General features: G+C 41.6%; 1 protein-coding gene across 3 annotated transcripts in view; it reads left to right on the top strand.

Annotated features, from left to right (window-relative positions):
- Window positions 1-10,424: 10,424 nt before the first annotated feature.
- The window catches only part of MINDY4 (MINDY lysine 48 deubiquitinase 4), a 71,928-nt gene continuing 69,164 nt past the window's right edge, over window positions 10,425-13,188 (top strand). The window contains exons 1-2 of one of the 3 annotated variants that reach the window (XM_062621346.1): window positions 10,425-10,778; window positions 12,970-13,089. In XM_062621346.1, the coding sequence (XP_062477330.1) occupies window positions 10,716-10,778; window positions 12,970-13,089 (183 nt within the window). In that variant the 5' untranslated portion in view covers window positions 10,425-10,715. The remainder of the gene's footprint in view (window positions 10,779-12,969; window positions 13,090-13,188) is intronic. The other 2 variants (XM_062621345.1, XM_062621344.1) reach the window with 2 other exon arrangements.

The raw sequence follows: 13,188 nt of genomic DNA, 5'->3' as shown, positions 1-13,188 counted from the left end.
GTGCTCCTGTGGGTGCTGTTAGGAGCTCACCCTAAGATGCTCTGTGCTCATTAATTTTTATCAGATGAAATATGAAGGGAAGAATACAAGAAAAAGAGGCTATGAGCTACCATGCAAGAGTTGCACAAAGAATGAGCAACAAAGGCTACTGCTATCAGATACTGCATGAATGCTCCAAGTACAGTCCCGCTGCTAAGTGCTATTGCTTCCAAATTTCCAACAGGATAATTACAAACATTTGTTTACATTTATTTTCCAAGCATTAAGGTAAGACTACTGCCTCTGACTGCTGCTGCTTAATCTTGCTACTAATGCTTAATCTTGCATTAGCAAATAGTCTCAGAGATTTTTACTAAATTAGTTTTTAACTATTTAAAATGCAATATTCACAGAAGTATGGCAACCTGATATTAGGAAAATAATAGCAACGTTGTACTCAAAAGATATAAATGTCATTACACACACACATATAGTTAACAGTGAAGTAGGCTTCAAGATATCCTGCAGCCTCTGAACAACAGAGCTGATAAAGAACAAGGCATTCATCACACTCCTGTGTGAAATATTACAGTATCAAAAATTACACAACTGCTTACTCTCAAGGCCTCAGATGCAATAATAAAACTCAGTGGTAGAAAAGTACATATTGTTTTCATTTGTGTAGTTCTACGAAATTAAATTTTTACCTGTGTTTCATACCCTTTTCATAACAGAAAGCTGAGGTCCCCATTGAACCAGTACTCCTTTTTCACAGCAGCAAGATAGATGGATGGAGTTCCAGACTGAAACAATACCATAACTCACACTTTATGAGTTATACAAAGGATTACATTACTGTATTTCAAACTGTGTCTGGCATCTCTGTGATTACTTCCTCTGTATGTAACTCTGAAGTACACAGAACTGCACAAACCTTTAGAGAAACAGCCAAGGCTACCACACAGTACAGAAATAAAAGCTTTTTTGAAGCCCTGTTCTTTGGTCCCAGTCCTCCTTAAATAAATGGGAAGCGAAGAATGATGAAAAAGAAGCATGGTGCCACGCCTTTTCTTTTTACAAAATGAAACAGCTTTTCAATCCCACATCAAGAAAGTTCTTAAGAAAGCATCAGCCACACGCTACTGGAGGAATACAAATTATCTTCAACAAGACAGCTATTAAAACAAATATTTAGATTTAGTACACTTTTTAAACAATATATAGTAATGTAAACAGAATCCACTTCAGGACCAGGCAGATTCTGCTGGTTCCAGTCAAACAGCAGAAAGGTACCTTGATTCTGAAGTGTTCAGAAGATGAAATTCTAGTGTGTTTTTTCTTGTATCTTCATGTATCATTTTGACAGGCTAATTTTTGCATCATGGATTTACAGTTGTAGTCCTGAGCAGAAAAACAGTGCAACAGTTCTTAACCATCAGAATTTAGCATCTCATCCTTGAAAAGCTTTCCAAAACTTCTTGCTGCTATTGTTTTAATTCTTCAGTCTTTCTACCTTTGATTTCTAATAGTTAAATGTTCTGATAAACACAAGCACTTAGAAGTTCTGTTAAAGTTCTGATAAAAACAGGCAACAAGATGACACTTGCTTCAAGTTTTCTCTTTAAATGACAGATACTCAGCTGTCTGGAGGGAGATGATATAGCAGGCCTCCATCAGACCTTAACTTACACCCACAAATATAAAATGGCCAGGGTGTGCAAGCAGGAATTAGCTGCTTAGCATAGCAGGCAGCCCAGAGGTGCAGCCCAGGAAGGTAAGTCAGTTCAGTGGTGATGTTCTACATGAATGGAAGAGGTCTTGACCTAGACAAGAGCCCATGAGGAAAGATGTGGTTGTGTGGAATGTTGGGTCCCTATTCCTGAATCCAGGGCTGAGACTGCAGCAGCCTCAATAAGGCAAGTGTGCTCTGGTCAAATTACTGAATTTGGAGACCCGGAGAGGGAGTCACATGAAATGCTTGACATCTAATGACCACCCCAATAGCAACAGACATCCTAAAGATGGACTGAAAACAGGGTCTTTCAACAATGGGATGACTAATGCCAAGTTATCAATTTTGCAAGAGTAACAGAGCCACATGTATGAGTGGGTGTGTTCCAATATATTTAAAGAATTATGTACTTTTGCAGTGTAACAGTATAAAGATAGGAAAAGAGAAGCATGGAAGAAACCTTGAGATTAGGAATCCCATAATCTAATTGCAGTTTAGCACTGGAACTGCACGCTACTTACTCCCATCAGGAAAATGACAGTGATCATGACATGCTGAGCACAGAAACTGTCAGGTTTGGACTGGTAGCAATAGGAGTGTTAAATCACCTATATACAGAGTGGGCTGGCAATTCATCTGGATGAGATGCAGAAATAGAACTCCTAAAGGAGCCTGTACAGGAATCCACATGAGAGGTGCTCTTTTGCATTTAGACTCAATTGCTGCTTGGGAACCAGCTCAAGCGGAATCGCCTGAAGAGCTGTTCTTTAGAAGTGGTGTCCTGGGTTCAGCAGTAGCAGTTAATTTTCTCTTTCTTAGTAGCTGGTGCAGTGCTGTGTTTTTGACTTTCAGCCTGGGAACAGCGCTGATAACACTGATGGTTTTAGTTGCTGCTTAGTAATGTTTACTCTGACCAAAGACTTTCTGAGTCTCATGATCTGCCAGGGAGGAGCGGAAGCCAGGAGGAAGCAGACAGGACACCTGACTCAAACTAACCAAAGAGGTATTTCATACCACAGCACATCATTCCTACTATATAAACTGGGAGCAGTTACCCAGAAGGGCTAGATCACTGCTTGGTAGGGCTGGGTATTGGTCAGTGGGTGGTGAGCAGTTGTATTTTCTTCCCTTGTTATTTCCCTTATCATTGTTATTATTGGTGGTAGTGGCAGTGATTTGTGTTATACCGTAGTTACTGGACTGTTCTTATCTCAAACCCATGAGAGTTACATTCTTTCGCTTCTCCTCGCCATCCCTCTGGGAGTGAGGGGGAGGAAGGGAGGCAGTGAGAGAGCAGCTGCGTGGTTCTGATTTACGGCTGGACTTAAACCATGACAAGTGGTCAGAACACAATTAGGTTACTATAGAAAAGGGCAGATGAGTGAAGAAAACACTAGATAAAAAATGGAAAGAAATGGAACAATGTAAAAACAAGGCTATTATCATGAAAAAAGATGAACAGTCCCAAAAGCAGGAACAATCCCATCTACAAAATCTCAAACCTATACAGAATACTGGATTAGAAGCCTACATAAAACTGGCACCAAAAGGTAAAAAAGGAAAAAAAAAACCCAACAACAAACAAAAAAATTATAAATCTTACTTGGCTAAATTGGGAGCTAAGAAGGCTGTCAGAAGGAAACAGACAGAATTCAAAAAAATGGAAAGCTTGCCCACATGCAGAGAACAGAAAAGCCATATGAGATGGCAGGTCAAATGTAAACAAGAAATCAAGAAGATGAAAATTAGTTCAAACAGCACCTTACAATGGATACTCAACTTCATAGTAAAAAGTAATAAATTCTTCAATAACATTCAAGGCAGGAGGCCAGCTAAGAAATCACCACAACTACTTGATGAACAAAGTATAACAGGAGCATTTAGGGGTAGGCAAAAGTACTCTCGTGCTGGTCTCTTCTGATGAAGACCTCGGGGAGATTTCCACATCTCCAACATTCTTTATAGTGAATCAACTTCCATACACAAGAACACTGAACCAAACAAATAAGGCTACTACACCACCAAAACTGGGCAGCATTCTCTCAAATGTGAGTCTGCAAAACTGCTGGCAAAGCCACACTACACACCCTTACAAACAGATCCTCTGCCAGAGCCCTGAAACGATGCTAACCCAATTCCCATCTACAAGAGGGCTTCAGAAGGTATCTTAGAATTACAGGCTCATCAGTGACCTTCTTGTCAGTGACGGAGTCCATAACAAAGAATGAATTTTGAGCCCATGCACAAACACACGCTATATGGAAAGAGTCAGTACAGATTTGTAAAGGGAAATCCAGCCTTGCAAGGCTGCTGGACTTGTCTGAGTGTTATTAGTCAGTACCTGGAGAATCCCATAAGCATGACATATCTGTATTTTGAAATAATTTCTCATTAATAAGCTATTTTGCCCCAGGGTTGAAAAGAAATTATCACATCTAGGACATGACCAAAGAGCATTCATGCTCAGAAACATGCTAATATCACCTAACATCACCATCACAGGTGACGAACAAAGCACAATACCGTGCTTACGAGAGCAACTACCCTGGGGATGTTTCAAAAGCTCTTCGAGTTTCCTTGTGCAACACTTCTTCCCACTAGTATTTTCATACTTTGGCAGCTTATCACCAGTAATTTCCTATATTCCTCTTCACAGCAGCTCTAGAACAGGGCAAGTCAACACAAACTACTTAACATTTTTAAATAAAATGCACAGTTGTAGAACTGAAATGATTTCTAATGAGTATCTGCACCAGTAAGTTTAGTTAAAGCTAAATGCATCACTTTGCTCAAGCCCAGATTCTATAAATCAAAGTGGGTGTCACAGCCTTCAAGAGCTTAAGCACTGCTTTAAAAGAATCTGTCAATTATTTAATAGAAAACCTTTCCTACTACAGTGTTGCTGATCTATGTCTCACACCCAAGGTTAATTTAATGCTTAAAGTGTAGCACTTCAAGTACCATTGCCCGAAATAATTTATCTTGTAAAGAATGTAGAGAACAAGGAAAGACAATTATTCATGTGAATGAGAGAACATGAATCACAAAAGAAAGAAAATTGTATCTACATAATGCAGACATGCAAGGTCAATCCATGTACTAGGCGACACAATAAAATGAGATTTAAATTGTAGGGTAAAGCTACATGCAGAACATACAGTACCTTTGGAGTTTTGTTTCGTGTTTTTTTTTTGGTTTGGTTTGGTGTTTTTTTGTTTGTTTGTTGGTTGGTATAGCTGCCCACATTATTTGTGAGCAGGACTCCATTTCAGAGCCCCTACCTTGGGGTCTGTCAGCTTAATGTAGAGAACCCCAGATCCAGATGACAACACAAAGAACCACCTCCATGTCAAGGCAGATTTGCTGCATCCACTGGGTTTGGAACAGGGATGCTGAGGAGTGACCGCCCAGGCTCATCCAGTCCTTGGACACTTGCTGCTCATTCACATTGAAAGCAATGAGTCAAGTGAGACCATGAACACATCAAAACAAAAGGCCTGAGTGACTAGAGCTCTGTGACTGGCAGATTACAAGTTACAGTGAAGGAATTCAGAAACACTGCCAAGGCACATGGAAATGGTTCTAGAAAAGCCAGAGCTCATCCACAGTTCATGCTCGCATGAGACTTTTAAGGGCTGAAAGAAAGTGCTTCTTCTTGTACATTAGTGGTGAAAACACTGACCAAAGAAAATGTGGCCTGTTGCTCAGTGGAGCAGATGACTTTTTAAAGGCAAAGACACATACGGTTAAGTTAGCCAATTTCTTCTTTGCCTTATTTATCACTGATGAGTTCTCCCAAGTCTCTGAGATCCTCTCCAAGAAGATGAACTACTGGTGGTGAATTTGGTTGAAGTCAGGTATTACTTGTGAAAGCATGATTTATCCAGTTTCATAGGCATGATTTATCCAGTTCCATAGGTCCCACCACATGGGCTTCATCCATGGGTGCTGAGAACTGACTGATATCACTATCATCTTGGAAAAGTTGTGGTGATCCAGGATGGTCCTCAATCACTGATGAAAGACAAATGTTGCACCTGTCTCTAAAAAAAGGCCAAAAGTTCTACCCTTCGGCCTTCCCTCAGTTTGTGGAGAAATGACGAAACGCGCCCTCCTGGAATGCACTCCGAGTACGTGAAGGAGGAGGTGGTCATTTGGAACAGTCTATGGCAATGGACACGGTGGTCTTCGTAGTCGGCAACATGAACACCAGGCGGTGTGCCCTGGCAGCAAAGGCAGCTGACAGCATCCTTGGCTGAATTAAAACGTGGATGGCCTGTTAATTGAGGAAAAGTGACTGAAGTAAATTATTAACCCCCTTGGATCTGTACTCATTATATGAACACCATTTGTGGACATGAAATGTCACATACATTTTTGGCACCCCTGGTACAATGAAGACACTGATCAACTGGATTGAGTTCAGTAGAGAGTCATGAAAATGGTCACAGGATGGAGTACGTGTCCTGTAACATGCGACTGAAGGAATATGGCTTGTTAGACCTGGGCAAGAGAAAGCTGCAAGGAGGAAGAGACCTGTTAAACTGTCTGAGTAAGGGTTCATCTTCATAGATACAAAGAAGCAGAGAGAGACAGTGCTAAATGGGAGAACTTGAATAATACCCTGCCCTGACTATTCCGGGCTATCACCACAGTCATCAGCTTGAAGCAGCACAGACGAACAACAGCCAAGAGAACTCCACTAACGCACCCAGAAAAAAAGAGCCCCTGCTGCAGCTACTCTTAGGATTGTCACAGGAGAGCCATCAATGAGAGGTCTGAGTCACATTTCTTTCTCATGCTTTCAGCTCATTATTTCCCTACACCTCTGCCTAACTAAGGGCTGAAAAGACAGGCAACAGAAAGAAAGAGCAGCAGACCTAAACAATGCTCTGGCAACAAGGAGCTCAAACAGATTTCTTGTTTAGCCCCTCACCTACCAGTCCTTTCCTGTATGAATCAGTCACTCTCCAAAACCCTTATTTACAAAAATGCCTTTTGTTCACAAAAAGTTCATGCATTTCACATTAAAAAAAAAAAATCTTTATACATTTCACTTTCTCCTTTAACATACAATGAAATGTTCTGCATTTAAAAAAAAAACAACACAGGAACATTCACTAGTCAAATAAAGTTAATTTTCAACAGCATATAAAAATCAAGCTTAAGTTCAATTATGCTCTCCACAGCACAAAGCAAAGAACAAGAGGAGACAACAAACTCCAGCACATACATAATTGTGTGCAATTATACAAGCAATATGTAACTTGTTCTAATTACTTTGCATTGATATCACTCCATTGTATTCGGATTCTGTATCAAAAACATGTCAGTCACCTCCAGGTGTCTCTGGAAAGCTAGATCTACTCCACTCATTGAGCATTACTCTGGGAAATAACGGTATTTCCAGACACCAAAATGTTCAAAGAATATTTTAAGAATTCCTTCCAGACCTCACATTTGCTGTATTGCTGGAACTGTCACTCACATTACTGACAGCATTTCTCTTAGTCCCTTAGACGGCATACATTCAGTAGCTAGTGGTGCTGAACTAGCCAAATTAAACTACGTGCCATGCTACTCCAGCTGCTATGCGAACAGGCGGTGAGCTCAAAGTGTCTACCACTGCTGATTCTCACCAACTGGGATCTGGAAGCTGGGATAGTGGTATTTGTGAGGTTGATAACTAATTAAACCCAGAAGCCTGTAAGGCAGCCCCAGCTACTGTTACCTCTCTCGTAAGAAAATAGGTGTCAAAATCTAGGTACAGATAAACAGTGCTGCCCTTTTGCAAACGCATGCTGCATCATGTACTAAAACAACACAAAATGCCAGCAAGTTAACGCATGCATGGCAGACAGCTCGGACCGCCAACAGGCTGTTTGCACATCCAGTTAGCTGAATGGATGGCAAATTACCTCCCCCGATATCCTGAAGACACACGATAAGTTTAGTTCCATCCCAAGGCAATCATCTTTTCCCCAGATGTCCCCATATGGAGAAACTAACTAAAACTTTTGCAAAACATCATCTCTTCATGCTCTCCAAGAACCTGCCAAGAGTCCAGCACCTTCTGACCAGGTTCTTTGAAATATTCTAGATGTGGAGGGCATAATGTTCCATATCAAATTTACTTATTCATAGATATTTGATATTACACAGGATTTCTGATTTAGCAGAGCAATATAAAATATACCAATACCACAATACAAATAAAAGTTACACTTAGAAAATGTACCAGTTGCAATACACAGTTCAATCACATCACCAGTATGATCCCCATTACTGGTCTCTATAATATGTCCAGTGTTACAAACTGGGAACCCTTGGTAACTGGGAAGAAATACGTGGGTTAAAGCCAGGTCAATCCTGTTGCTCTCTTCAAAATGACTTCATGAGTTGTGTAGTTTTTATACTCTTTGTTGGGCTGAGCCATGTATACACTGGCCCTACGCTGTCTGGCTAACTCAGGAGGACATTCACACTCTTCTAAAGAACTCAAGGAGAAATATTTATACCACCAGTTGATCCACTTAACTGTTGACAGGCATTTATCTAAAACAAAGGTTTATCCAGTCCTCTTTGTGTTGAGATGAAGTGGGCTTATTTGCATTATTCTCTGAGCTTCATGAGCACATCACCTTGCTCATCTCCAGTGACCATTCTTCCATTGTAGGGGTTTACCCATTAAGCCACGTTCCATGCTTTGTCAGCCACAGAGATGACATACTGGAGTTCAGGCTGAGATTTCAGCTGATGCCCTACCAAGTAAAATTACATAAAAACCAGTTACTAGTCTTGCAGATATACTACTTGATACCTCTGCAACACAAAACTAACCCATATCAAACCACCAGGTCTGGAAGCAGCTAGAAACAGCTGACCTGGCTGGAGAAGAGAAGCAGGAAAGAGGGGGAAGAACTGTGCTGTATGCAAAGCAGCAGCCTGAGTTCAGAGATCTACTACACAACAAATGATGGGCCTTATGGATCAGGACCAAAAGGAAGATCAACAAAACAGCTGTTGTTGTGGGGACCTATCACAGTCTGTTCCATTTGAGAAGAAATGTCAGCTTCTTTAGAGAACTGTAAGAAGTATCATCATCACCAGGTCCTGCCTCTCATGAAGGATTTTTGAAGCACCTCAGCATTTCACAGAAGAGAAATGTCTGGCACAACCAGCCCAAAAGACTTTTGGAGTGTGCTGACAATAATGTTCTGATACTGTGCTGGCTAGACAAGCTGATGGAGACAGGTGCTCTGATTGATCTCCTACATATGCATATGGAAAAAACAGTGGGCAATGTCAGAGTCACATGCAAAGTCCTGCAATTAGACTGAGATAAACCTACTCAAAAATACAGCCAGAGTGTTGGTTATGCAAGAAAGCAACTCTGCAGAACAGGATTCTGGAAAGCAGGTAAACAAGATGAAAATGAGTTGGTAGGATGCACTGGCACGCAGCCACATACTATAATGCACCAATAAAAGCCCAAATGCCCCTTTGAAGTACTCCTGAAGTTGCATATGAAATACCATGTTTTCCTTTCCCCACTACTCAGTTTAAGAAAGAGATGAATGAAGCAGACCAAGTACAGCAAGGCACCAGTGAGGCAATTTTAAGGGGCTGAAGCACACAAGATGCAAGAAGTACTTGGGACGGCAGTATCTGCACAGCCCAAAAAGACCAGATAAGAGTCTAAACGATATAGACAACTACTGAAGGTGGGTTAAAGAAAAGGTAGAGCTAGACTTGTTTCAGATGGCAGAGTTAAAGGGCAAGATGAATCAGTCAGAAGCTGAAACAAGGGAACTTTTAACCAGATAACGAAAATATTATATGAAGAGTGGTCAAATATTTGACAAGGTTGCATAGGCTGTAGAATCTCCATCCTGGCAGATATACAGTATCTTGCTTTGAGCAGGGTACCCAGCTACAATACCTCTCCAAAATAAATCAGATCCCCAAGCCTGAAGTGTTATTCACTACAATCGTTCCTGTTACCATATATTGTATTGCTGGCTAATGCAGGTGCAATCTGAATGGAAACATTCTATTGCTGAATACTCCCACTTTTCTTGGGGGGGGGGAATGTTTCCCCAAACCTTCAATTGCTGAATGCTTCAGTGACTTTGCCACTATGAGAGATCAAGCTTAATCTAGCACCTGCAGTTTTCATTTGTTTGTTTTATACAAGAGTTCAATTTTACTAAAGAATATATACTGATCACCCTGAAGAAAGAAGGCTCCAGGGAGACTTCAGCACAGCTTACAGTGCCTAAAGGGGACATCAAGAAATATGGAAAGAAACTTTTAAAAAGGGCATGAGGAGATAGGACAAGGAGGAATGACTTTACACTGCCAGAGGGATGATTTAGTAAGATCTGAGGAAGAAAATTTGCCTGTGAGGGTGGTGAAGCCCTGGCACAGGGTGCCCAGAGAAGCTGTGGCTGCCCCATCCCTGGCAGTGTTCAAGGCCAGACTGGATTGGATGGGGCTTTGAGCTACCTGGTCTAGTGGAAGGTGTCCCTTCTTGTAGCAGGGCAGTTGGAACCAGATGATCACTAGGGTCCCTTCCACCCCAAACTATTCTGTGGCTCTATGATACGGTTAAAAACTGCATTAGCACAGGAATAAAAGGTTGCTAATTAATAATGTGTCTGCTTCATAAGAAAAAAAAAAAGGGAAACAGTGCTTGACTCTGACTTAAACATTCCTTCCCCAAAATGTACTATTTAAAGCAATTACTGGGATGTTTGCCGCAGCGCTACACCACGATCTCTTCCAGTTCGAAGCCGCTCCTCGGCACCCTTCCAGGGGGAGGAGTCCTCCCTCTTGCCGATGACACGGTCTCCACAGCAACCCCCCCTACCCCGGGCACCGGCCCGTTGCGCCGTGGGACCGCGGCCATTCCGCCCGCACCGGGAGCTGTAATGCCAGGAGGCGAGAACGGTTTGGTAGACGGAGCGAAGAAAACGCACCCTAAGCACACTTTGAGTTAAAAATGGAGAACTCCTTTGTGGAAGAAGTGGCTGCATCACTCATCAGAGAATTTCTCAGTAGAAAGGTAACTTGTCTCGATTTTCTACAGCAAGTTCAAATAAGAATGGTACATGAAAAGTCTAAAGTACTAATAATAGACTGGGGAATGCTGGGGGGAGGGAGAGAGAGAGCGGAGAGAACGACACGGGACTTCTTCAGCCTTAAAGCAGCCAGACGTGAAGGGCGACGGGCCGGGGAGTATCGGCACTACATTTCCCACAAAGCCTTTCCATTGCTGAACATGGAGGCCAGCATCCGCCTTGCTTGGGAAAGCCCGAGCCTCCCACACAACACGCCTGCAAAACCCGAGATTAAATCAAGAAACACAGTTTCAGGGTGGTTTTATTTATTTTCCTCAATAATTATCTAGCTTGCTGGTGTCGTTGTGTTTTCAAGAAGCGCAGAAAAATTCCCAGGAGAAATATATAAAAAAAAAAATGCAAAAGGTAAATGGTTCTAGAGAAACTGGTAACTTTTTTTTTTTAATTTTATTTTTTTTGGCTCATTTTTTGTTTCGCTCTTGATTTTAAACTTTTCTGTTGGTGCTGTTTTTGTTGTGTGTTTTTCTCTCCTTCTCCATTCCCCCCCTCCCCGGTTCTCAGCAGTAGCTTGTCAGCAACTTCTCGGGGGGGGGGGGGGGGGGGAAAGGGGAGAGGGAGGAGGAAAGAGAAAAAGAGACCATTATACTTTTCCCAAACTTAATGCTGTAAAAGGAATGTGGGACTGAGCATAAGAAAAGGCACCTTTACATTTCAAAGTGAAAGCACCAAGCACCCTGTACTTACCTTGAATCCTAAGGAAATGCTGCTGATGTCCAGCCCTGTCAGTTCTCCCATGTCAGGAATGAATTAGCTTGTACCAGAAATGAAACAGTCACTTGCCTTGCTAAGTGCTGCACAAGCTTTAATTTTCTTCACCTGTTTTGCATCCAGTCTCCAAATGCACATTTTCAATGTTTGTGAGCAAAGCTGATGCATTTGCCAACAGGATTTCAGATGCAGAATTCATTATTTGCCATTTACTGCCAGAAGAGTGAGAGGCTCAAATCTGTCAGTTCACAGATTGCAAAGATTTTTTTCAGATGAAAGACATACATTTCTGAGTTAGACAAATGTCAAGGTAAAACTGAATAAAAGCATAAAATGAAGGGGAATGCCCTGCAGCTACACAGGCCATAGAGCTTACAATACTAGTACACACTTGAACTGCCACATCTGTTTTCTACAATAGACTCTGGAGTCAAAACAATAATCCTTCACCCTTCTGCGTAAGCATTCCCCTGCTTCCCCATATCTTCAATACAGACTGGAGCCAATGATTCTTTATATACCACAACTTATCCATCATTCCCTAAATCTAAGCCATCAGATCCATGTGCAGAAAAATAAATCCTTTATTATAACAATAACCTGCCATGGAAGAAATTCAGACTTTCTATTTCAAAATGGCCATCTGGTATTGTACCACTTATAAACTGGTTTAATGCACAATAAATCAGGCTCTCCTTCCAGAAAGGGAGATGCCTGTACATTTTGTCTCTGAAGTGCCCATTTATGCTGACTAGAGATTCAAAGTAACTGAGAACATGTGAAGTCTCCAAACCAGCTGATGTCAGAGACATCTCAGTGATCTCCAACCCAAGACTGATCAGAGCAATTCATAATAAGGGCTCTAAAACCACTGACAGCTGGAGCACATTTATGTTCAGACTTCGTAATTACCCATGTCAGAATCACATTTATGAAAAGCTGTTATCACATCTTGATGGAAAAAAAACAAACACAGTGTTTCTGGAAGCATTTGTACCTGAAGCTCACATATTTGCTGGGGCCTTCATACTCATCAGCCAGCCTTATGAGGCTGTTCAGCAGTTGAAGTCACCTGCGTGGAGGCCTTTCTTGTTTTGTCATGCTCAGTAATTTCCATCTCACAGCCAACACAGCCACCTTAATTATTTTCTCATCTGTGGGCTGTAGTAAGGCAAGACTGTACCATTAAAGTACAGATTCTAAGGGTTAGCTTATTATTAATTACTGCCATCCAGAAGTTTAATATTACATCCAAAAAAGTCATAGGATCATAGAGTAGTTAGGAAAGGACCTTAAGATATATAGTGCCAACCCCCCTGCCATGGGCAGGGATGCAAGTCAAGACTAAAAGATTTGTGAAGTGGTACTGTTGCAAGTAGTCTGATGTCTGACACTTTTCCTTCTCAGGGTTTGAAGAAAACCATCACCACCATGGACCAAGAGCTTCCACGTTCTGAACTTAGCATCAATAACAGGAACGAACTTCGGAATGTCCTGCATTTGCACTCCTTGTACAAACACAACAAGGTAAGGAAACAGATGCTGCTCCCCAGAATTGGGGATCAGATACCATGAAACTATGCCAAACATATCAAGACTGTAGTATGTCCAAATGGAAGAGAACTC

The sequence above is a fragment of the Pezoporus occidentalis genome, unplaced genomic scaffold (assembly GCF_034315485.1).
Source record: "Pezoporus occidentalis ecotype Australia unplaced genomic scaffold, CSIRO_AGI_Poc_V1 ctg23, whole genome shotgun sequence".
Lineage (NCBI taxonomy): Eukaryota > Metazoa > Chordata > Aves > Psittaciformes > Psittacidae > Pezoporus > Pezoporus occidentalis.
The sequence above is the reverse complement of the archived record's forward strand: the minus strand, read 5'-3'. Positions and strand labels throughout refer to the sequence as shown.